The sequence below is a fragment of the Acipenser ruthenus genome, chromosome 26 (assembly GCF_902713425.1).
Source record: "Acipenser ruthenus chromosome 26, fAciRut3.2 maternal haplotype, whole genome shotgun sequence".
Lineage (NCBI taxonomy): Eukaryota > Metazoa > Chordata > Actinopteri > Acipenseriformes > Acipenseridae > Acipenser > Acipenser ruthenus.
The window spans coordinates 22,497,968-22,521,125 of NC_081214.1; the positions used below are offsets into that span (position 1 = coordinate 22,497,968).

Below are 23,158 nucleotides of genomic sequence, written 5' to 3' on the forward strand. Positions count from 1 at the left end.
GCAACTGAAATACTTAATACATAACCCATTAATAAGGAAGAGAATATCCTCACTTGAACACGCGAACTGTGAAACCTACGCATTCACAGTCTCTAACTCAAGTGTAAAAGCCGTACTTTGTAATCCAAACCCTGCCGTTAAAAAGAAACGTACCCGGCCCTGACCGTCTCTCTCCCGGCTGGGAATGGTAACTCTGTCTTGGCAGGCTTTGTTTGTTGAAAGTTTGTATGTTTATTAAGCAAAGAAAAAGAACAAACGCGAGGCCTTCATCTCAAATAATTCTCACGTTACAGAAGGGGCATCAGCCGTACAGGTGTCACGGTAACTTGTAACCAGCAGTACAGTAAGTGCTGTTCACCTCATAATAACAAACCTACACACCTGCAGTATTATTGGTAGTTGTTTGAAACACGACCACTAGGGGGTGTGCAGCTGCAATTTCTGTCCTCTATAACAGTGGTTTTGTATAGAGGTTTTCCATTTTGCTAACACACAGTTGCCACAGGTGCAGAGGGGGCAGAAATTAGAGTTGCACACACTTTTGTAGTAATTTCTAAAAAACAATTTAACAGAAGCCGGGCCTCGTGGTTGAAAAAGACAGTCTGTCACAAAAACAAGCCTGTTGCATCACGACAATTATTTGTCAGCTTATCAAACCAACACCAAAGCAGCTTCCTGTCGTAGTTGTGTTCTGAGAAAGTGTTTCAGACATTCAGACAAACAGGTTTTACCTTTGTAAGAAAATCCATTTCCTGTTGATTCAGATACTACGACAAACACACCGTGATACAGCGAGATAACATCAGTCTTTCTCATGACGTCATTGAACTGCCTCTTGCTTAGTTTCTATATCAATAATTGCAACATCCTGAGTGATTCAAGAGTCCCACTCTTTCAATCAATTACAACTGCAATGCAGTTTTGTTCAGTTTACAATCCCAGTTATAATCATGCTGCAGTAATTACAATTCTAATTACAATGGCACTAAAAAATAGCATAAGCAACTCCACACATGAGCATGCTTCCTCTGTGTATTCAAAATCAGCAAACCGCAATCCCAGGCGCACACTCACAGACATGCAGCGGCGGTGTTTAGATCACAGAGTGACGGAGGGGCAAAAAGGCTGCAAGCAGAGAAAAAAAAATCTGTGCATTGAAACTACCTTAGGAGGATGTAAACAAACTGGAAAGCCAACTAGGTAATGCTTGTGGGTAACAAACGGTACAATGTGGAAGAGTGTAGTCGACCAGGAATCATACTTTAGAGTAGTATAGTGCCGTGCAGTGTATCACTTGCACTGGTAAACGTGTCTAATATTGATGTTGAATTGTCTTCTATGAGCACTCAGTATTCACAGTGTAGAATATAGACCCCCTGCCTGCTTCATCTAGCACACAGGGAAGCGTATTATAAGAACCTAGAGGACTGCCTGCCCTGCTGCCCATTATAGGAGATTCTCCTATCATTTCCCATAGGCAGCTTATTAAACTGTAAATACTGCACTGTATTTCACCACGATGTATTCTCAAAACCTTATATGTGCTTTCAGTGGTGAAGTATCTTCGTGTAACAAGTATTTAAATTCATGGCCATGCCTTTCTTTAATAGACGTTAGAACGGACCATCTCAAAAGAGGGGGTGGAAACCATGCATATCACATTCTAAAGAAATACTTTTGAACGGAAAGTTAGCCTCAAAGGGTACTAATAAGACTCGTGCACATTAAACATCTTGTAAGCTGAACCGCACGCGTTGAGCTGCCTTTGTCTCTTGCGTCTCGTACGTGCTGTAGCACGCTGTGCTGCGTGGTGCACTTGGTTTGCTCCTCGCTGTAATCATTTTCCTCTGTGCGGAGGCTGGCGATGTTTCCTGTTTAGGGTCGATTTGCAAGTAGCTAAGCATGGCGGCTACAGAGATAACTCGGCAAGCGGTGAGTTCGCTTTCATTTTGTGCTGGTTTAAAATTGATTATACAAAAATGTATGTTTGCAATACGCAGGATTACAACATTGAGACGTTAAAAAAAAACATTTCCTCTAACAATAACCTCGTTTTTTACGGTAATGTCAGCTAACGGAAAAATACATGCACTTTGTAGATTATTGTATTGATATGATTACTGCATTTCCGAGAAGAAACTCGTATTAATGCTGCAAATGTGGTCTTTGATTAAATAACAAATTCACAATGAAGGCGCAGTACCGCTCCTCTCAGTTAAACGTGCTTTTGATGTGTTGACTAGAATTATAATTTTTAAAATAAAATATACATTTAAAGAGGCGTTTTAATTACCACATTTTGGGCACTAATGTTTCTCAGCACGTTTCAGTCGTTGTTTAAACGGGAGTAGCAGAATATTGCAAGTTCTGAGGCACCATATTCAATTCCGCTATTTTGCATTGTGTTCGAGTCCTGTCACTCGAGGTGCACGCTGGGCGTTGCCTACATTGAATGAATCAATTGGGCAAAACAAGTGCACTTGGTTGCATAGTGTTGATAAACAGTCTGCTACGGGATGTGAAAAAAATAGCTTGCTAACCTACCCTAATTTGATTATTGCAAAGACGCCTTTTAGCTCTGGGAAAACACTGTGATTAACCATGCGTAAAACTGATACTGTTGTAAGTTTGCAAGAGCGCAAAATATATTATTTACCAAACTGTTAATTGGTTACAGTACTGCACAGTCCCCAGTTTGTTTGTGGAACATTCACAACCCTCCACAAATTAACATCAGGAAATAACTAATTATGAGAGCACGGGCATTTTGCGACGCCAGTTGGAATGAATGCTTATCCCGCGGATAGCGTGATGAGATGCTAGGATTTTACCACATTTTCAAAGGCAGCCCTGCGTTTTGCAATCACAAATTGACCCTCGATAAAAAGTAACCCAAAGTTTTTTTTTATTATTATTTTTCCAAATGCAGAACTGCTGAATGTATACAGTTTCAACCCGACACCTTTATGTATCTTCAACCCATATTTAAAATAAGGCAGTTGTTACTAGCAGTAGGATTTTTACTGGCACTATGGCAGCTGATTCCACAGTAGCTCCACAAAACAAATTCTTAATGTAACCACCCATTCTACTGTCTCTAAACGTAAAGTAAATCATATACAGAAGCATTTCTGTTCTTTCAGCACTGTTGCTAAACTACTGGCAGCAGTCTTTCTGGAGATTCGTACCGGCAGAGCAGTTTGTACTGGTAATAGGAAACCCCATAAAGACAGCTGGCAGTAGATTTTCACTGATAGTGACCACTTTGTTAAAATGAACGTCTTTCACAGGTAGGCTCTATCTCTCAACGGCTCTGATTGTAAACCCATTAACTGGCGTGGCAGTCCCACACAGCCCTTGTTGTTTGTTTAATCTGTTGCACAGCTGGCTTAAAAATGCCGATCACAAGTAGCCTGTTCTGTTTTAAAAAGTGTGAGGTCATAACAAGAAAAAACAAGAAGGAATTTGATACAGTATTAGCTTTCTATCCAGACCCAGTGAAAAACCAAGTCGCCTCTCCCCCCTTATTTTTAGTACAGTTTAACACCCCCTGTTATATTTGAATCGTTGTGCTAATGGCTGGTCAGAGCTACGCATCTATCTGTTAGTTTTAATATTTCTAATGTGCTGTCGTCAGTGTCCGGTTGTGAGTGCTGCTTTCATAACCCCCTGGTACAATCGGGGGTCTTGCGGGAGGATGTTAGTGTCTGTGAATCATTTTGAAAGTGGAGTTGCTGGATTGTCTGTGCTTGGAAGGATTTGTCTGTCAGATGAAGGTTATGCATCAAGTGTTGAAATGAAAAGGCTCTGTAATATTCACACTTCTGAAATCAGCAGGCTGTTGGGTAGATATGTAAATGCCTCTCTATATGTACATATTGATTTACTAGCTCTGCTGTAATTTGACTGTCTTCCAAGTCAGATGAATGAAATGAAATTGCGTCAGTCATTTCTTCAAAGCTACTCCAGAGGTGGCAGTGCTTGCTGCTTAAATATCGCTGATCAAAGCTTTGATCCCTTATTAACTCATGTGGCATCATGACCAAAATGTAATGTAAAAAAAAACTCAACAGGACCATCTTGCAGTCATTTTAATTTGACCGTGACTTTAAACACTCCACCTTAAGATTTATTTCAATGAGAAGTCTTAATCAATGCAACTGTGAAGATATTCTCGTCAAAACGTTTTTTTAAGTGCTGCCCTGTATCATTTTCAGTTATGCTGCTGGACAGAAGCATGTGTGAATGAAGTAGTGAATGAGAAACCTGTTTTGGATGCGGTGTGGTGGGAATGTGAATGTTGTATTTCGGTATTCCTTGTAAGTTGCGTTCTCAAGTCCAGCAGTGGCCAGGCTCATCACTACAGAGGCCAGCTCCTGACCGGCTGTGATGTCATCAGAGTAGATGCCAGAGCTAATCCAGAGATCCGAGTGATTTAATGTGACTTCTGTGAAGAGGCTGCTGTGTCATTTGGTTGGGTTTGTTGCTTGAGAGTGTGTGTCAGGAAAAACCGTGGTCCAAAAATAATACCAGGACCACGTGTTATGCAGTGCCCACTATGAACAGCCTGCTGTCTGTTCAAACAAAGTACCAGTCTTCCAGTTTTTCTACCCCTAAAACCGTAGTATTTTCAGTATTTGAGGTTGGCATACAAAAATATAGTGGAACAAATCTGCAACTCTTTTGCTCCTAGATAAAAAAGGTGCTCCACTTGTTCTAAATTGACTCAATTGTGTGTAACTAGTGCAGCGTTAATGCAGGGACTCTTCTGCATAGTTTTGATACAGTGGGGTCTGGGTAATACAGCTAGGTCTTAATCACACCTGGGGTGAAGCACAAGCAGGGTTAAAGGGCAGCATTTACTGTTTATTTGTATAAAAATAAGAGGAGCAAATTTCAAACCTCCTGCCCAGTGTGCTTGTGTGGCCTCGTGGAAATGGTGTCTGAATCGGTTTGATCAGGTGTTCAGATGCTGTACTTCCCCTCTCCTGTATGGTGACTGCTTCCCCCGGTGAAGTAGACTAGCTCACAGGGCTGCGCTGTGCACTTGAGGACTCAAAGTCTAGTCTTCAGCTCAGCAGAGCATGAACTACATAGAGTCGTCAGTACTTTCCATATATGTAAGCGTGGTCTAACTGCTCACCACAGCCACTGGGAGCCTGTAGAAGTTAAGACACAGGAAACAGGAAGTCAGGTCACATGAGCACCACAAAAGATTGGGGTTTGCCAGATGCATGCTTTTAAGCTCTTGAATTGCATTTTGGTTAAGGGTGCTGTGATGAGAATGAGGCTTCATACCATTGTGATGTACAGCTCAGAAATGACTTTGCTGAGGATCGCCTGATGAGAATGGTGACTATGTCATACCTGGTACATGACAACGTGGAAGAAAGAGGAGTTACAGAAAATAATCAGAACCCCCCCCCCCCCCCCCCCTCCCCGTGCATTGTTTAGCAACTTAAATACCGCAGATTGTGCTGGAAGGAATTCAAGTTGTTAAACAGGTAATTCTCGCTGATACTGTGAAAGAAGTGAATATACTCTGAGAGATACGTGCATTAGTCCAGGACCTGGGTTGGGCTGCTGCTAAGTACTTTCAGTTTAATTAATGAATGTACATTACACCACTGCACAATCCTCTTGATTAAATGTAATCGTCTCATTTAGAAATACAGTGCATCCTCCTCGGGAGTCCCAAGCATCCCACGATGAAATCCAGTAGCTGCTGTTTGACATTAAAATAAATTCCTACAATGCATTCAACTATCTGAGTAGGTTTTAAATGGTGGCAAACAGTAAACCAAGCATGTATTTTTGTTTAGTCCTTTTTTATGTTTTGCTTAATTAATTTCCATGCAATCCATGCAATTTGTGTTCGCACCCTGACTCACGTCCTGCCTCTCTTGTTGTGTGTGTTAACAGGGAGAAGGTCTCCGTACTGTCCCTCTGTCTGGCCATGTGGGCTTTGACAGCATGCCGGACCAGCTGGTTAACAAGTCCGTTAACCACGGCTTCTGCTTCAACATCCTCTGTGTGGGTGAGTACCAGAATCCCCACCATACATTATTTTAAATATCAGGAAAATGAGATGCTTGGGGTACAGTGTTTGGATGCTGCAGGTTTTCACTGTCTTGTATGAATGATCTTTGTTATGCAGGTTCCTTCAGACGTTGTAGGAGACAGTTATCTAATGCAAGCTTTTCATATCTAGTCTGCTAGTTAGAACACAAGCCCTGCTATAAATAAGCATGATCCCTGACAGTCTTGGAAGTACCAACAGCTGTTTAAAATATTAAACTGTCTGTCCCAGCACTGTTTCAGCAGTGCCCGTGACACAGATGTATTCTGCAGCTTCTTGAAAGTCTTGCTGCTTTCTTACTGTATACAGTAGCCAGTAGATTTCTATCCTGGTAAAAGTCTTCTGTTGTTGTTATCCATAACAAGTGAGTGAGGTCATACGAACGACAGTGCAGTGGAAAATGTTTTGATGCCAGAGTACAGTAGCTTGAAACTGACCATTTCACGAGCTAGGCTGCTGAGGTCCCATTTTGCACGTTTTCTTTTCTGATGAATTGATAATAAAATGTCGGCAGTGCACAGCATCTTCTGGCACCAGTGCACCAGAAAACATAGTTTTCCACGTATCCATCGAGTCAAGCAGACTCTGTATAACAGCTTCCATATTAAGACACAGTGAATGGCGAGGCATCTGTGAATGCAGCTGCAGCAGCTTTCTCTCTCACAGCTTGATTGATCCACACTGTACTGTTACTGGACAGTTTGACACAGCTTTCAGATCACAGGGCTCTTTTGAAGTGTAGCGTTCACAAAACCAAAGCGGTGCAGTAAATCGAATTGTTGTGCTAAGCAATTCTTTTGAGTAGATCGTAGCTGTTTCATAAACTGCATTGTAACCTTGTATTTGAATGGGATCAGTTGATCCATGAGTCAGTGAAAGTGCAGGTCCACCACAAGTCCTTCTGTTCCAGAAAGCAAGCTGTTTTTCTCCCGACGGTGTGTCCGTGTCATGAACAGATAACTGGATGGAACCTCCAATCTTTTAATGCTGTGCTTCGGTGGAGCTTGTTGGTCCACAGTGCTGGTTACTTCACTGTAGGACAGCCAGTATAGTATGTAATAACTGCAGGGCTTGGACAATTCTGGAACAGACTTAATGTTTCTACCCCCAGTTTCCACGAAGGAATTGTAGGCAACGGTTGATCACTTCCGATATGTTTAACTCCTTGTAGACTCAACCTGCTGAAGTAGGTGCTATCAAGGCTCTCCATAGTGGCACTGCACCCTATTGACGGTGTTATGGCGGGTGTTATATATTTATTTATTTTTTGGGGGGGGTTTCTGTTGTCACTGATCTTTTTTTCTTTGACGGTTGTCTATATAAAATCTGAAGCCAAGAAAACCCCGAACGCACTTTCTTCAGTGTGTTGTGTTGTGCTGTTTCTAGGTGAAACTGGTCTGGGGAAGTCCACTCTGATGGACACTCTGTTCAACACCAAGTTTGAAGGGGAGCCCGCCCAGCACAGCCAGCCCGGAGTCCAGCTCAAATCCAACACCTACGAGCTGCAGGAGAGCAACGTGCGCCTCAAACTCACTGTGGTTAACACGGTGGGGTTCGGAGACCAGATCAACAAGGAGGAGAGGTAGGCAGCATGGCTTTCAACCAGGCTCCTGCTGCATAGCAGGGTTACCTGTTCCAGGTGTTACTACCAGCTTGAGTAGCCACAGTGTGTAGTTATATGTTTGAAGCCTCCACAGTTCACATGTTAAAACTGCTGTGTCTGTGCCTGCAGGCGAATTTATAACAATTGAAACAGTGTTTAGTTTGTTATAGATTAATATTAATATAATGCTGCTGTCTGAACTTGGAACCTTTTTTTTACATTTAATGTAAACTCACACTAGAGATTCATACAATGTGCAATGTCTGCCACAGCTTTCAATAACAAAGATTAAGAGAGTAACGTTCAACGTGTGTGCTAAAGGAACCAGTTACAGCTGTGTTAATTCAGCCTTAAAGCCATCTTGTACAGATGAAAGTGCAGTTATTATTATAATTTTCCAGATCAGTTGACTGCTAAATATAGAAAAACTGAAGATATGCCACAATTCTTAATGATTAAGTGCTTTGTTTTGTCCCGTTCCATTTCCACCTCTTTACTATCCTGGTTAAGACAGTTTAATGGTGCTTGAATAGAGCTGCTCCATTTAAAGGAAAGTATATATTGTAGACCAGCTTTACTAGTATTCACATATGAGATGCATAGAGAAACCCTGATATTTCTGATGTGTGCCTGTGCTGAATGCAATACCCTGTGCATTAGGGTAAGTCAGCTTCTCTTTCATTTGGACCATCAGTCTCAGGTTTTGAAGTGTTCATGGTATATACAAAAACTAAACAATAGCGGTCTGTTAGCAGGGTTGGGGTCACTTCCTCTTTTACAATTCCCAATTCCTTCGAAGGAATTAGAATTTTATATTTCAGAGACGAAGTGATTCGTTGCCACTGTGAAGAAGCTCATTTTAACAGAACACTGCTAATTCCAGTTTTGATGAATGGTGTGTTGGGATTGATTAAAGGGAATGGGAATTGGAATTGGGAATTGATTGATAAAAGGAAGTAGGAAGGAGGAGTTGACCCCGTCCCTGTTTGTTAGTGAGGGTGTTGTGTCCCCTGGTCTATTGCACTTTGGGACCATTTTGAAGGTTTCGTAGGTTCAATGAATCCATTTTTGGGACCAAGTTTGCAGAAATACTTTGAATGTCCTTCGCTGCCCCCAAGTACACTTTGCTGGCAGTTTGGTTTTAACTTTGTTGACCAGCCCGACTCCGCCTAAGCATTTCACCCTCTTTGTTTTGAAGCTACAAGTCAGTCGTGGAGTTCATTGACACACAGTTCGAGGCCTACCTTCAGGAGGAAATGAAGATCAGACGCACGCTCCACAGTTACCATGACTCCCGGATCCACGCCTGTCTGTACTTCATCGCCCCCACTGGCCACTCGCTGAAGTCCCTCGACCTGGTCACCATGAAGAAGCTGGACAGCAAGGTAAGACTGAAAAACTCCAGGACGGAAATAAGGCTTGATCCATTCCTGGTTTTACTGTGAGTTTAATGACACACCTGAGCTTGTTACAGACTGTGTCTAATCAATCTGGTATTAAAACCTGGAATGGGTGACTCTGCAGTTCAGTGGGAGTCTTATTTCTATCCCTGGAAACAAAATCTTGCATCAAATCAGACTTGTCGTTAATTGTAACTATAACGACAAGAATGAAAATAACTGGGCAGATAGTTAAATGTTTGTTTTAATGAATTGCTATGGTGTGTTTTACCTGCCGTATCAGGACAGCCCTGCTCTACAGTAAAGATAATATATTGAAATAGCTTTTCAGTTTGGTATTTGTTTATTTTATTTGTAAGTTACAGGTTTTGTGATTCCTCTTTCCTCGCTCTCATAACCCCAATCAAGACCCGTTACTTGTAATGAAGCTAATTGTGACCCTGCTTGTTGCATCATATTTATATTTTAAAAATACTTGCATTAGTCAGTGCTGTGTGTGTGTGTGTGTGTGTGTGTGTGTGTGTGTGTGCGTGTGATGTAACTGGGACACTTGTGTGTTGCAACAGCTGTTTAAAAATACAATGTGTTTAGTCATTGTTCTAAATTTGACAGATTAGCCTGGGCATGTTTAACTCTTTCAGTGGAGAAATATTGATTTAGAATGCATCAAATTGCATAAATAGAGCTTGTGTTCTGACTTGTCAAATGTATGTGGTAATTCATGGTTTAAAATGTTCATACACGACAATTATTGATAAAGGTCTTGTGCTTGGCATAGTTGTGGTTCGCGTTGCATTCCCCTTTTATTTGCACCAGCATGGATTTCCTCTGCGTCCTTGTTTATAACTGCATGAGAGATGTGTGGCTTCTTGGTTTACAGTAACTTACAGATCATGAAATGGTGAAATGCGGAGCACAGTGAATTAGTTCAAACTCCTCCATACAGTAAAGTACATTGCCAAAATGGTTGTCTTCTGTGAATCCATGGGTTGTCTTTCTAAAGTACTGTCAGCATCACTTAACTGCGTGTAAACCAAATTCATCAATTAACAAAATATCAAGAGACTGTAGTGGGCTTGTTTAAGATAAATATGAGCCTGTCTGAGGAAGACTACACAAAGTGTTGTACATGTTTTATTAGGGGATGTGGAGCAGTGTGGAGTAATGGTTAGGGCTCTGGACTCTTGACTGGAGGGTCGAGGGTTCAATCCCCGGTCAGGGACACTGCTGTTGTACCCTTGAGCAAGGTACTTTACCTAGATTGCTCCAGTAAAAACTGTATTAATGGGTAATTGTATGTAAAAATAATGTGATATCTTCTAACAATTGTAAGTCGCCCTGGATAAGGGCGTCTGCTAAGAAATAAATAATAATAATAATAATAATAAGCTATATTAAGCTGTTCATCACTAGGTTAAAGATTAATAAGCGAGATGTATTTTGCATTGAACACGGTTAAGCCTGGTTTGTTTGAATGATGTGATTTACAGTTAGTCCAATGCACTGTAACAGTCTTCCCGTTTTTGAGTTTTGGAGAAGTAAAAACTTCTGTCTCGAACCATTTAAACCGCCTTCAAAGTGCTGTTAAGCCCTGCTGAAGCAGGCAGTCGGGGTTCACTTTTGATAAATGGTCTGTAGAGCAGAGGGAGCTTTCCATCCAAGTGTTTGTTTGTTTTTTCCCTGTGCTTTTTGTTTTTATAAACTGCAGCTATTTACCTCCCTCTCAGTGATCTCAGTTGCATGTCTCCCTATCCAAGGTTGGAGTGCTGTTGTCTGGACACTGACTTACACTCTACCGGCCTTGCAGTGCTCTGCCAGCATTGAATTCCCTTTATATTTTGACGATTGGGGTGATTGGTTGTTTTTTATTTTGTGGAATTTAATAGCATAAAGACTTGACCATTGTTTTTCCCTTTCTAAAAATTCCCTTTCAGGATAAAGAATGGTATGGTGTTGTAAAAAAACAGAATATATCTTTACAGTATGAGGGATGGAAATCTTTGTTGCTGTTTAAAACTTGGCCCCAGATGTCATGACTTCCTGTTGTCTTAATTCAGTAGTTCAGCTCCTGTTTTTGTGTGTCTTGCAACATGATTGCTGGATGGTAGGGCATTTTGATGTAATCTGCTGCTGGTTTAAAATGGGTATTGACAGGTACCAGTTGTGGGGCAAAATGCAGCTGCACATTCCTTCCTGAAGGGGGTGCTGTGGAGCATATAAGGCTGGTTTCACAGACTCCAGATAACACATTGGTTCAATCTGGGAAACCAAAGGCATTTAATGATTGTAACATCCCCACCTTCTCCAGTTCCCACAGTTTAAGTCCCTGGTCTTTTCACCACCACCTTTTTGTTTCTTACAGGTCAACATTATACCAGTCATTGCCAAATCAGATGCCATCTCCAAGAGCGAACTGACGAAATTCAAGATCAAGATCACAAGCGAGCTGGTCAGCAACGGCGTGCAGATCTACCAGTTTCCCACAGATGACGAGACTGTAGCGGAGATCAATGCCAACATGAATGTAAGATGAACAGCTCCCAAAAGGGCGCTCCCTCCCTCCCCCTCCGCAGCCCTCGCTGGCCCTTTGCTGAGCGCTTCGATATTCAGAACAGCCTTTGCTATGTCAAGAAAGCTCCTTTCTTGTACACAGCTCGATATAAAGATCAGTTCACCGTTAAGAACGCTTGCGATTCTGTAAACTGGATACGACTCATGCACTCATAACCTCTCGTCTTGGTTATTGCAATTGCTTGTTGGTAAAACCGTCACTAAACTTGGAAGGCTTGAGCTTGTCCAGAACACAGCTGACAGACTACTTTCCCACACTCGTCTTTCTCCAAATGTTACTCCAGTGCTTAGGCCTTTACTTTGGTTACTAGTAAGTTAACAAATTGACATTTAAAGATGCCCCAATAACTTGTATGGTTTAGGGCCATCATCTCTCCAAGAACTACTAACTCAGGATATTCCTATTCGTTCTTTTGAGATCAGAAAATGCAGAAGAGTTAGTTGTTGCAAAAAAATCGTCTTAAATCGGCTGGAGCCTATTCCAGTTGACGTTAGGCAGGTTGAAACATTGGAGTCTAAATTGAAAAAATACTTTTTTTTATGTAATTGGTTGTAGCTGGAGTGTATTGTACAAATTCACTCTTGTTTTGTTTTTGACTTTGTACAGCGCTCTGGGATGCCATGGGATGAAAGGCGTGCTATAAAAATACATTTGTATTGTGTAATCTGCAAATCTGTGCTGACCATCTCTGTTTGACTCGTCCCTTGTCATAACAAAGTGATTGCACGACATTCAGGAATGCGGAAGCCCCTTGCCACAGCACTTTAATATATTATTTAAATCTTACAAGGAAGCACAGTAGCACAAGATCATTGATCAGTGCTTTGTGGTCATACGAGAGATACTTAAACAGGATGATAGGGGTGATTTGTTAAGGTTGCATGTTTCGATAGTCGACTACATTAGAGGCTGGTATCTCTAACTCTCTATCTCTGTGTTGGGAGGTACTATCCATAGAACACCTGTCCATTCCCCCTGGTTTGTCTGGAAGAAGTGGAATATTCCCCTTTCACAGCGGGAGTGAAGTGAAGATGAACAAAGGCTCTTTGGAGCTTTCACTTTGAGCATGTTTAACAGCTTGGAAGCGAGCCCGCATGCATTGCCTTTCCCACTGTCTTCTATTTATTAACAAACTCGACTATTTTAAGCACAAGAGTTCCTATTTTCTTTAAACTGTCCGTGTCGGCTCCACTGCCTCAGGCAAGGAAAAGGACACAGAGAGAGAGCTGGAGTCTGGCGCTGGAGGGTTCCCAGCAGGGAGGAGGAAATATTTGAAAAACACACACAAGTCTAAGGACTCAGTTTTTAAAGTAGATTTAATAATGAGTGTATACGATACTGTTCTCGCTGACAGTAGCATATTGCTGCCTAGTGGACATGAAATGGTATTCCAGAGATTTAAAAATCTAACCCGAACTAGGCATTTCCTACAGGTATGATTTTTTTCAATGCTTTCCATTATTATTTTTTCTGCATATTGACACGTTATTTCTCTTAAGTGAGGATGCCACCATGTATATTGGGTACCTGTAAAAAAAAAACTATTAAATACAAAGCCACCTCTATCACCAAATCCATCTTTGTTGGTTCTTTATCCCTGAAAACTGTGGCCTGCATGTATTGCTGTGAATCGTGTTTATATATCAGTTTATTTATCTCAGTGTATGTAGATATATCTCAGTATAGATATAGTTCCTCTACAAGAGCAATGTAATAACCACCGCACAGAACTGACACTTTGAATCAAACACATTATTGTGCTCTCAGCAGTTTAATGCCAGTGCACATGAGTCAGCAGTAATTCTGACTGGGCTGTAGCCTGGCATGCAGAGATTTGTAATTCCTATGAGATAAGAGATTTGCCAGGGCACACGTGAACTGTGTTTTGTCTGCCTCCTGAGCTACGCGGTTTCCAGTTGCAGATAGTTTTTAATAGAGCGCGCCGTGATGTCTGGACCCACGGTGATACCCTTGCACTGTGAGGTCCATGCAGAGACAGTGATTACATGGAAACAGATATGCCGGCAGCAACTAGAATCAGCCTGAAAACAACCATCAACCTGCTGTTCCTAAAAGCATGTGAAATAAACACACAAAAGCATGTGAAATAAACACAAGCATGTGAAATAAACACACTGTAGTGAGGCATCGCCATTGCGCATAGTCTCACACGAGTACTATGTTTTAGAGTCTTGTGTTCAGAGATTTATTTCTGTCTCTACAAATAGAAGTGAAAGCTTGGTTCAGGTATATCGCTGATCTCTGGCACAGTTTTTTATTTTTGTTTGTTTGTTTTCAGGCCCATTTGCCATTTGCGGTGGTGGGAAGCACTGAGGAAGTGAAGATTGGGAACAAGATGGTGAAAGCTCGACAGTACCCCTGGGGGACAGTCCAGGGTGAGCAGCTTTCAGATCCTGGCAGAGGGAATGAAAGGAGAGCTCTGTGAAGAACTGCTCCTTTATTCTGGCTAAGCATTAGGATCCACGTGTTAATATCACTGTATATACAATATCACTGAAAAGCACATACTTTATAGTGTTTCATAGATATAGAGAATACTGCTGCAATCCATTGACTATTAATAGAACATCATAATTCAGTTTCAGCTCTGTGTATAATATAGAAATATTCAACTGTCCTATGAATAAACCTTTGTTCTGCTTCTTGCATGTGGACCAGCACAGCTTATCCTACAGTGTCATATGTCTTAGTCACATAGGGTATATAACAAAAATATTACCTTCTCCGTATTCAAGAAGGATTAGAATCAGTGCTGTAGCTGTTGGTCAGACACTGATGTTCTTGCAAGGTTGAGTTGCCACGTGCAGAATGAATTGAATGGAAAGGAAAGGGATGGCCTGAGGCTGCTAATGACTTTGTGTTCGTCGCCTCTGTTGGACAATGTGTGGATGTCTGTGCTGCTTAATTAAAAAAGAAACACAAGACATGCCATTTAGACTAGTGAAGCTATCCAGCAAGCGTTGTGTATGTATAGTTAATAACTGTGTCACCCTAAAGAAAGAATTGAGATGCAACATCACAAGCGACCCAGAGGGAGGTATCGGTAATCAGGCAGCATGTTGCTATCTAGAGCACCAGCCCCCACTCTAGATCAGAACTGTGCGAGTAACTGGATGTCTGCGTTCCCAGTTGAAAATGAGAATCACTGTGACTTCGTGAAGCTGAGAGAGATGCTGATCCGAGTGAACATGGAGGACCTGCGTGAGCAGACCCACGCCCGTCACTACGAGCTGTACCGGCGCTGCAAACTGGAGGAGATGGGCTTCAAAGACACGGACCCCGACTGCAAGCCCTTCAGGTACTGGCTGTGGAGCCGGCAGTATAGGGTGCGATCCCCACTGCCGACTCTGAACCACACGGAACCTCACACGGTGATCAGTGTCTGCTTCCTGCCACTGCAAAGAACACCCCTAATGTCAGGAGAAGAACTACATGAACTGATCTGTTCTGAACCAAAATTATTATTGCAAGTCACGTCCCGATTGCAACGTATCAGCAGCAACTGACTTATAATGTGTTGAAGTGTTCAGTGGCTTCCTCTAATCCAGTTCAGAGTGTACTTTCTCTTGCAATGTTTGCTGACGGAGCAGAGAGGGTGCGTGAAGTACACTCTCAACTTGATTAGAGGACGACACCGAACACTTCAAAACATACAACACATGACTGGATCAAGTGTCTGAAAATCAGATCTCTAACTGTGCATGTGTGTCTGTTAGTGATATTTCTAACCATGTTTTTTTATTTTTGGACAGTCTGCAGGAGACGTACGAGGCCAAAAGGAACGAGTTCATGGGAGAATTGCAGAAGAAGGAGGAGGAGATGAGACAGATGTTTGTCCAGAGAGTCAAGGAGAAGGAATCTGAGCTCAAGGAGGCAGAAAAGGAGGTTAAGGAGGAGTTCCTGCATTTCACCAGGATAGCTTAAGAAAAAGAAATGCCATCAAAGTAGCAGCTGTGCAACGGGCATGTTCTAACATTGGGGCCAGTTACAGTACAAAGACAATCCCATTCGCTTCAGAGCAAACCAAGGCAGTTAACCCCTTTTTTTTTTTTTTTTTTTTCTTTTTTAGCTGCACGAAAAGTTTGACCGCTTGAAGAAGCTGCACCAGGATGAAAAGAAGAAGCTGGAGGATAAGAAGAAGCTCCTGGACGACGAGCTGAACGTCTTCAAGCAGAGGAAGACGGCCGCGGAGCTGCTGCAGGCACAGGCCCTGCAGGCTGGAGGCTCCCAGACCCTCAAGAGGGACAAGGAGAGGAAAAAGTAAGTATGGCTCTCATCCTGGAAATCCAGGCTGCTTCATCAGTCAACCTTAAACAGTTACACAGATCTGATCTGGCCTGAAGAAACTACTCTAGCCTAGACTTGACTACAGAATATCCTGTAGTGGATATCTGTGGGCATTCAAAAAAACAACTGGGATTGATTCCGGGTGTGTGAAACATTTAGTGGAATAATCTTATTCAAATGGGAATCCGTACCAAACTGTGGTCTATGCTTTTAGCAGGACTGTCTAAATGGCATTGAAATGAAAGACAGATGTGTTTTCTGGTCTTTTTAAACTGTTGCATATGTTTTAGAGGTTTCTGCACTGCACCATTTTAACAGCAGAAGTAATCTAAGCAGGGCTTTAATCTGTAGTACTGTAATCCCACTAATAAGTGACATTGGTTTTACTTCACATACCTTTTGGCTTCATGTGGACACTTGATGTATGGTAAGTTACACACACAAGCACAGCTGTACAAGTGTGTGTCTCGCATAAGCAGCATGCATTAGTTTACATACAGATGCATTTGGAGTTAACTAAGGGAGGGGGTGGTGTAAGTGTCTGCTAAGGGAAAAGCAAGTACTGTGTGATGTGATTTGAAAAATATTGCAACTGTAGCAGTGGATGATCAGAACAGTGAACCTCCATGGTTCTGTTGATAAAGTGTTTTACACTGTCCTCCCGTGCTGCTCTGACACAGAGCTAGTGTGTGTCGCACTGCTAGGATTGCTCCCTTTAAAAGAGAACAGTGAGCATACTGTGTCTAATGAGAGAAGCCACAGGTCAGATTCCACACCTCCATACTGCTCCTCACTCTTCACTCCATGGCTGTATATACAAGCTGCTGTAAGGGCTGGCGTGGGATTAGGAGGAAAGTCTGTCCTTGCACGTAGCCGCGTTTCTTTACTGTTTGATTATTTCCCTTCAAACCGTTCTTTGTGCGGCAGTCAAGCAATCAAGGTTTTGTTTTTCACTGCAGATTTCTTCCAAGCACACTCTGGGTCCGCCTCCCCTTGTCAGTGTCCACATTTCATTTGTGTATCATGGCGTGTGTTTTCATTCATAATGTTCAGTGCTGTCATTGCCCCTTCATCAGCTTGTCACATGTGTGCTGTTTTACAGTTAACCCTGCTGTGTGCCGCATGATGCATGAGACCCATTGTCCTGGTAAGGCCAATTTACTAACCCTGACACAGCAATGGAATGAATTGAGAAGGGGGGGTTTAATGGCAGCCGCTCTGCAACACTAGGAAACTTTTTATACTGGGCATCAGGCCAAATGTAAATCTGATTAATGAACTAATTAATTAAAGATGTTTTTCTCCAGGCTAGTTCTTTGAGGAACAGCAGTCTGAAGCTGTGGAATGAAATAGAACTTGAAAAATCACGTGATAAGGTTTTAGCAGTTAGGCACAACCCTAAACTGATGGCTGTTGCCTGTTTTCTGACCGATCAAATGGAAGAGAATGCCAGCTTACTAATGTCATTAATAGGGTTATTTTCATGGATGGAAACTGAATGGGATCATCCACAGCTTGGCTCTCTGGTGGCCAAATCAAGCAGCCAGGAAACATCAGCGTTCTGCAGCTGTAACTTTCAAGGGTGGGATCCCTGTGACAGAACGCTTCAAGAGCGAAAGGATTACTAAGCTGAACTTCAGAGTCATTCATTTAAATCAATGCATGACTGTCTAGTGCTCCTTTAGACTGATCACATCTCTACATTAAGAGCCCAAACATACAGTTTGTACTGCTGGAGCAAGAGATTACCCTTCTTGCAGCTTAATGTTTAAAACTGCGCAGTAGTGAAAAACCAAAGTACTTTGTCATAGTTTTTTTTTTTGTTTGTTTGTTGAAATGTTCATGCTTTCATTTGGTTTATATGAAGTTGTTTAAAGCAGTGCTTCAGTACTGGCTGGAGTAAAGGACAGCGTGCAGGCTTGACTACTAAATAATGGCTGTAATATAGAAATTGCAGTGTCAGGCACGGAGTATATTAGCCATTCTATACTGTAGCTTGCTGTTCCAGCCCACTCCTGAGACTTGAAACAATATGCTGTTGTGAGATCTCCCTGTTATTCATGAAGCCTAAACAATTGTCGATTCAAATCAAACCCAACAATAGCCGTGCACATGTGCACCATCTGTTACAAAGACCTCTCTTTCTTTAATGTCTGCAGAGCTTCTTTCAAGTGGCTTCATTTGTTTTTTTTTGTACTTCTAGGATTTAGATCCCCAAAGCTAGAACGCGCAGTTCTAGGAAGTTTTGATTCTCTGGAATTTATGCAGGGTAGGACGCATGAAAAACCTCCCAAATAGCGACAAGCCCTGTAGAAACACATTGGCTTAAAACCATTTACTCCAGTCTTTAATTAAATCCTATTTTTGAAAGGATAAAAAGCTGCTGATTTTACAATCTAGAACCAAACCCACCCTGCACATTTGAAACAGTTTCTCAGAACAAGAACAGCGTGGACAGCTGGACAGCTGCCCTTGCAGTGTCCACTTTGACCAGCTCTGGTGACCGCATCCCTGTGAATCATTACAGGGGTTTCATAGCTTTGACGATGAAGCAAGTTTCCATAGTCGAGTCTTTTATTTATTACTGCGATAAAGGAATCTCTCATTCAACTTGAATCTGAAAGCAGCTCTTAATTAAACCTGTGTGTTTAGCTACCGGCAACAGAGAGTCGAACCATTATTCTCTTCAGTGTGGTTCAAGGAGCACACTTTTTATATTGGAACATTATAACTAACACCTGGCTCCTATAGGGCTGTAGTAATGATCAGTACAGGTTCAGTTTATGTCTAGTAGAAGTGCCTTCTAGCCGTACCTTGTTTAAGCATCCCCACCCTGTAGGAAAGAAACTATGATGTAAAATAATATGAGGGAGGCTCTTGTATTATGAAAATGTATACAGGTAATTACTATAATTCATCTCAGTGCTATCTGGAGGTTTATCTTGCATGTTTCATTGTATTGTTTATTATTAAGCACCATGCATTAGGTGTGTTACGTTTTATATTTGACATTTTATTCAGCTACTGTAGTATTTGTTCGTGTCCATTCTAACCCGTAGAAAACATTAACCCTACTTCTCTTTCATTTCCAGTTCAGGCTTCCTGTAGAAAGTCCTCCCCCAGCAAGTCCATGTGTTCCTAGTTAAGCTGCAGTGTGTGCTCCCTGCCCGCTCCCCAGCCCCCCCCCCCCCCCCCCCCACTCCCCCTCCATGTAGAATGAGAACCTGGCTGTGCTGAGTGGAAGAAACCTGCAATAACCAGGAGTGGGACTGCTCAGTGAATTGCATTGTGTTTTGGATTAATTTGATTTGTTTTGCTGCTTCTCACATTTGCACGATGGCGTGTGCTGAAAGAGTAACAGGAAAAATAAACCGCTGGAAACAAGCGTTTCATATAGCTCTATATGTGTGTTCAAATACAAATAAACATCCAGCATGGTTTGGAAATGCACAGGTACAGCTGGCCTCCAAAATTATTATTATTATTATTATTATTATTATTATTATTATTATTATTATTATTATTAATAGTAATAATAGGAGTGGTAGTAGTACTTCTAATATGTGACTGATCGTGAGATCAAGATATTCCATGCTTTAAGCCTGGGTGTTTCACTTTATTTGAACCCACAGTACCTGTTACACATTGCATGTGCAGAACATAATGCTTTCTAGTAAATGAAGAGCCATACCTCACATTTCATTTGCACTTGTACTTTGCTATTTAAAGCTTCGGGGATTGCAAGTATTGGCTGTACTGCACTGCTAAGCACATTATACAAAAGTATGTTTACGTGAACTTGAAATCCAAGATGTGAATTCTTCTATATAGAGATGCACCTTGTATCGGCACAGTGTTTATTGACACACAGACAGGATTTAAAGGGACCGGTTTGTAAATCGGTGTTCACAAAGTACTCGTCTTCACTGAGGAAATAAAGGGTCATTCACACCAAACTGCTTATTGATTACTGAAGTTCTTGTGTTGTTTCAGTTTGCCTTCTAGAAAGAACTCTCCCGCTCTTCTGGGTTATTCTTGTTAATTCAGAACCATGTGGGATCTCAGGTGTATTGGATTCATGGTTTGTAGCCTACATAGGTTCAAGAGGTTTAGCATTTTATATAATATATATATGGGGCTGTTCCAGGCCAGGTCTTTTTATTCCAACCATGCCCTTCAGTGTTCAAATTATCCACATAAACCAGCTCCAGGGATGGAAATAAGACTCCTATTGCATGGCAGTGTCACCCATTCCAGGTTTTACTACTCCATTAGCCTCGGTGTATAGGTAACACGCTCAAGTGTGTTCTATTAAACTCCTAGTAAAACCAGGAATGGATCAAACTGCTCTGCAATGGGAGTCTTATTTCCTCTCCTGCAGTTACTTGCCTATTAAACCTGTAATGGCGCGGTAGTGTTCTGTGGCAGTCCCTTGCATCATGTGTGTATTTACTTTCCTTTGCAGTAATCCATGGCTCTGCACAGAGTAGTTGCTCCTCCCCATTCATTACTAAGGAACCAGGCGTTCACTCATTTGTTATTCTGACCAAAGGCCAAGCAGCTCCTGGTATAAGGATGTGGACCGAGCTCTTGCTGGTTAGATATTACAAGACCACACCTGTGAGAACATGAAGGATAAGCTATTGTATTCTCTTCAGCGTAGTGATAATAATACTAACAGTGTTTCCAACTAACCATTGCTAGAACGTAGAGCATGTTTCTGCTTGAACATTTCATTCATATTTTTTTTAGAAGCAGGTTTATGAAGTTTTGTTTTCTATTTATCTTGTGTTTTTCATAGGATGGTTATAGTTTAAGCTATTGGTATAAATGGTGGCGTATCACACAATTTGTGGGAGAGAAAACCCCATTGAAGTATGTATAGGAAATACACAGTGGAACAAGCCTGACTGAGTCAGCTTGAAAGAACAGCACAAGCAGTCAGTTTGTATGAAATTGCTAAATTGTACAGCAGATGCACGCGTGACGTGTCCCTTTTTTGTTCTGGGATCAAAGATAATTCTTGTAAAACGAGTCTCTCTTTCTCAATGTGCACATTTTAAACAGAACTAAACTGATGCACAAGGAAGGTCAACTGATAATTCATTGTGATTTAAAACAGGAGTAGTTCAGCCAAGCCAAGAATAAAACTGACAAAAAAAAAATGCTTCCTTCATTCTGACATTAAGTTGTTCCCTTTTTAATATGAAAATAGGCAACTTTAGAACGTTAATGGATAGTACATAACTTGCTCAACCATTGCTCCAATGTAGAAAATATGGGGTATCCTATAATAATCTAAATAGAAGTGTATTTGTTTTTATTATTATTTGAAACTTCTTGAAGGTTTAAGCCACATAGCAGAATCCACTTTCTTATTTTTTTGAATTTGACATTGCAGTATTAATCTGTTCCTCTCCGTTGGCCACGCCTCTCTGCGTTTCTTCTCTGCGCTGCACTGGGAATGGCCTGTGGCTCTTAACTAGCAGATATCACTTTGACTGGCTGCTGCTGTAGCTTCCTCCTTTTTTTTGTTAACTTCCACTTTGTTTCTTTCTCTCTAGCTTCTTTTAAATCTGTCTTCGCCACCTGTCTGAAGAGGGGGATTGCAGCTTCCACGAGAATTAGGCACCCTTTCCTGTTTGTCGGGTTTAACTTTGATTCTGTGTGTCCTGTTTTTTTTTAAGCAAACCCTTATGTGAGCTTTACATGGTATATGTTTGGGGTTTTTTACACAGTTCCAGCCTCAGTAGCATTGCAAAAGGGCCTTGAAGACCTTTGGTGGTCTTTTATAATGATCGAATCAGCTATGGATACTTAATACTGTCTTCCCTAAACTACTTATTTGTGACAAATGCCAGGAATAAGACAGGGTGGGGGGATGTCCAGATTCACCGTCATGGCCTGGCTGAATGGCCATTGTTTCATTTATAAGGGCTTTTCCGTGAGATACATGGGATCCAGGGATTCCTTGAGGTCACTGACCTGTTCATAGTGGACAGATGGATGCCTCCCAAAACTAACATTGCACCTGGCATGTGCAGATCAAGAAAGAACAATGAACGAAGGGATTGTCGGATTCTCCACACACACACACACACACACACACACAGGTCAATGGGGTTAGCATGCACAGCAGCTACCACTATCTCTCATTCAAACCCATCACGCAGAATACAGCAGGGTGCCAGTAGAATAAATTGCTTGAAAAAAGTGTGATACAAAATGCCTCATCAGTATTGTGGAATAATGGATGATGGATTATGTATTATAACAAGCCATCGAGGGGCTGTGATGTGAATTGCCGGGTGAAACGGATTCAATTATAGTGCTTGTAAAAAATATTTATATATGCAAGTCAGTTAGCTGTGTTTGTTTCATATACTGAAGAAGTGAAATACCATGTGGGCCCACATACAGCGTCTCTACAGCGTGCTTTTAGTATTTCTGTCTAATCTGTATGGTTCTTGCATGTCTTCCCAGCACTGTGTTCTGTCTAACATGTTTTACTGAACTCTTATTTTGTAATAATGAATTTTTGCACTGTTCATTTCCAGAAGAAATGACTGTATCCCTCTTTTGGTACTGAGTTCTGACCCTTGTTTTTATGTTAAATTATAAACAGAAACGATTAATGTTTTAATTTCTGTATAATTTGATATATTTGTTTGCAAAATACTCTGCCAACTTGACAAATGTATTAAATCATATAGAATGAGAAATTGCCAGGAATGGTGTGACTGGCATAGTTTATTTACATACTTTATAGTAAAGATATTTTGTGGAGTAATACTCATAAAAACAAAAGTGAAAACTTGCATAAGAATTTTAAAATGACTATTGACTGTTCTTCATACAGAGCTTATTTTTTTTTTGTTTAAACCTTTTTAGTCAGTTAGTGTCCTAGTTTGTGATGCCATGTATGTCAGAAGAGGTTCTCCCATACATCAGAGTTAAGTACTTCACTGGACTATGATAGCATTGATGTACGTTTTCAATAAAATTTCAAAAAATGTGTGTGTGTGTGTGTGTTTTTAAATTGTTATTCAGTGTATGGTATATTAGCATTGTCTTTAAATGATATGTATACACAGCTGCATGTTTTTCTAAGTGATTTTCCAGATGCAAAGACATGGATCAGTTTCATTTTGTTAGATATGATTCGGGGGGATAATCGTTTTATTGCCAAAAAGACT

The 23,158-nt window shown here is 41.3% G+C and overlaps 1 protein-coding gene across 5 annotated transcripts; it reads left to right on the forward strand.

Annotated features, from left to right (window-relative positions):
- Positions 1-1,797: 1,797 nt before the first annotated feature.
- LOC117430570 (septin-6) lies at positions 1,798-22,977 on the forward strand. 5 transcript variants are annotated; one of them, XM_034902764.2, is made up of 11 exons: positions 1,798-1,932; positions 5,923-6,037; positions 7,466-7,661; positions 8,881-9,067; positions 11,445-11,606; positions 13,954-14,050; positions 14,805-14,973; positions 15,428-15,560; positions 15,745-15,935; positions 17,065-17,109; positions 21,527-22,977. In XM_034902764.2, the coding sequence occupies exons 1-10, from the start codon at positions 1,903-1,905 to the stop codon at positions 17,066-17,068; spliced, it is 1,284 nt and encodes a 427-aa protein (XP_034758655.2). In that variant the 5' UTR covers positions 1,798-1,902; the 3' UTR covers positions 17,069-17,109; positions 21,527-22,977. The 5 variants fall into 5 exon arrangements, with proteins under 5 accessions (XP_034758655.2, XP_034758654.2, XP_034758651.2 ...); XM_034902763.2 differs by lacking the exon at positions 21,527-22,977 and adding an exon at positions 19,055-19,929; XM_034902760.2 differs by lacking the exon at positions 17,065-17,109 and having other exon boundaries at positions 20,428-22,977.
- The last annotated feature ends 181 nt before the right edge of the window (positions 22,978-23,158 follow it).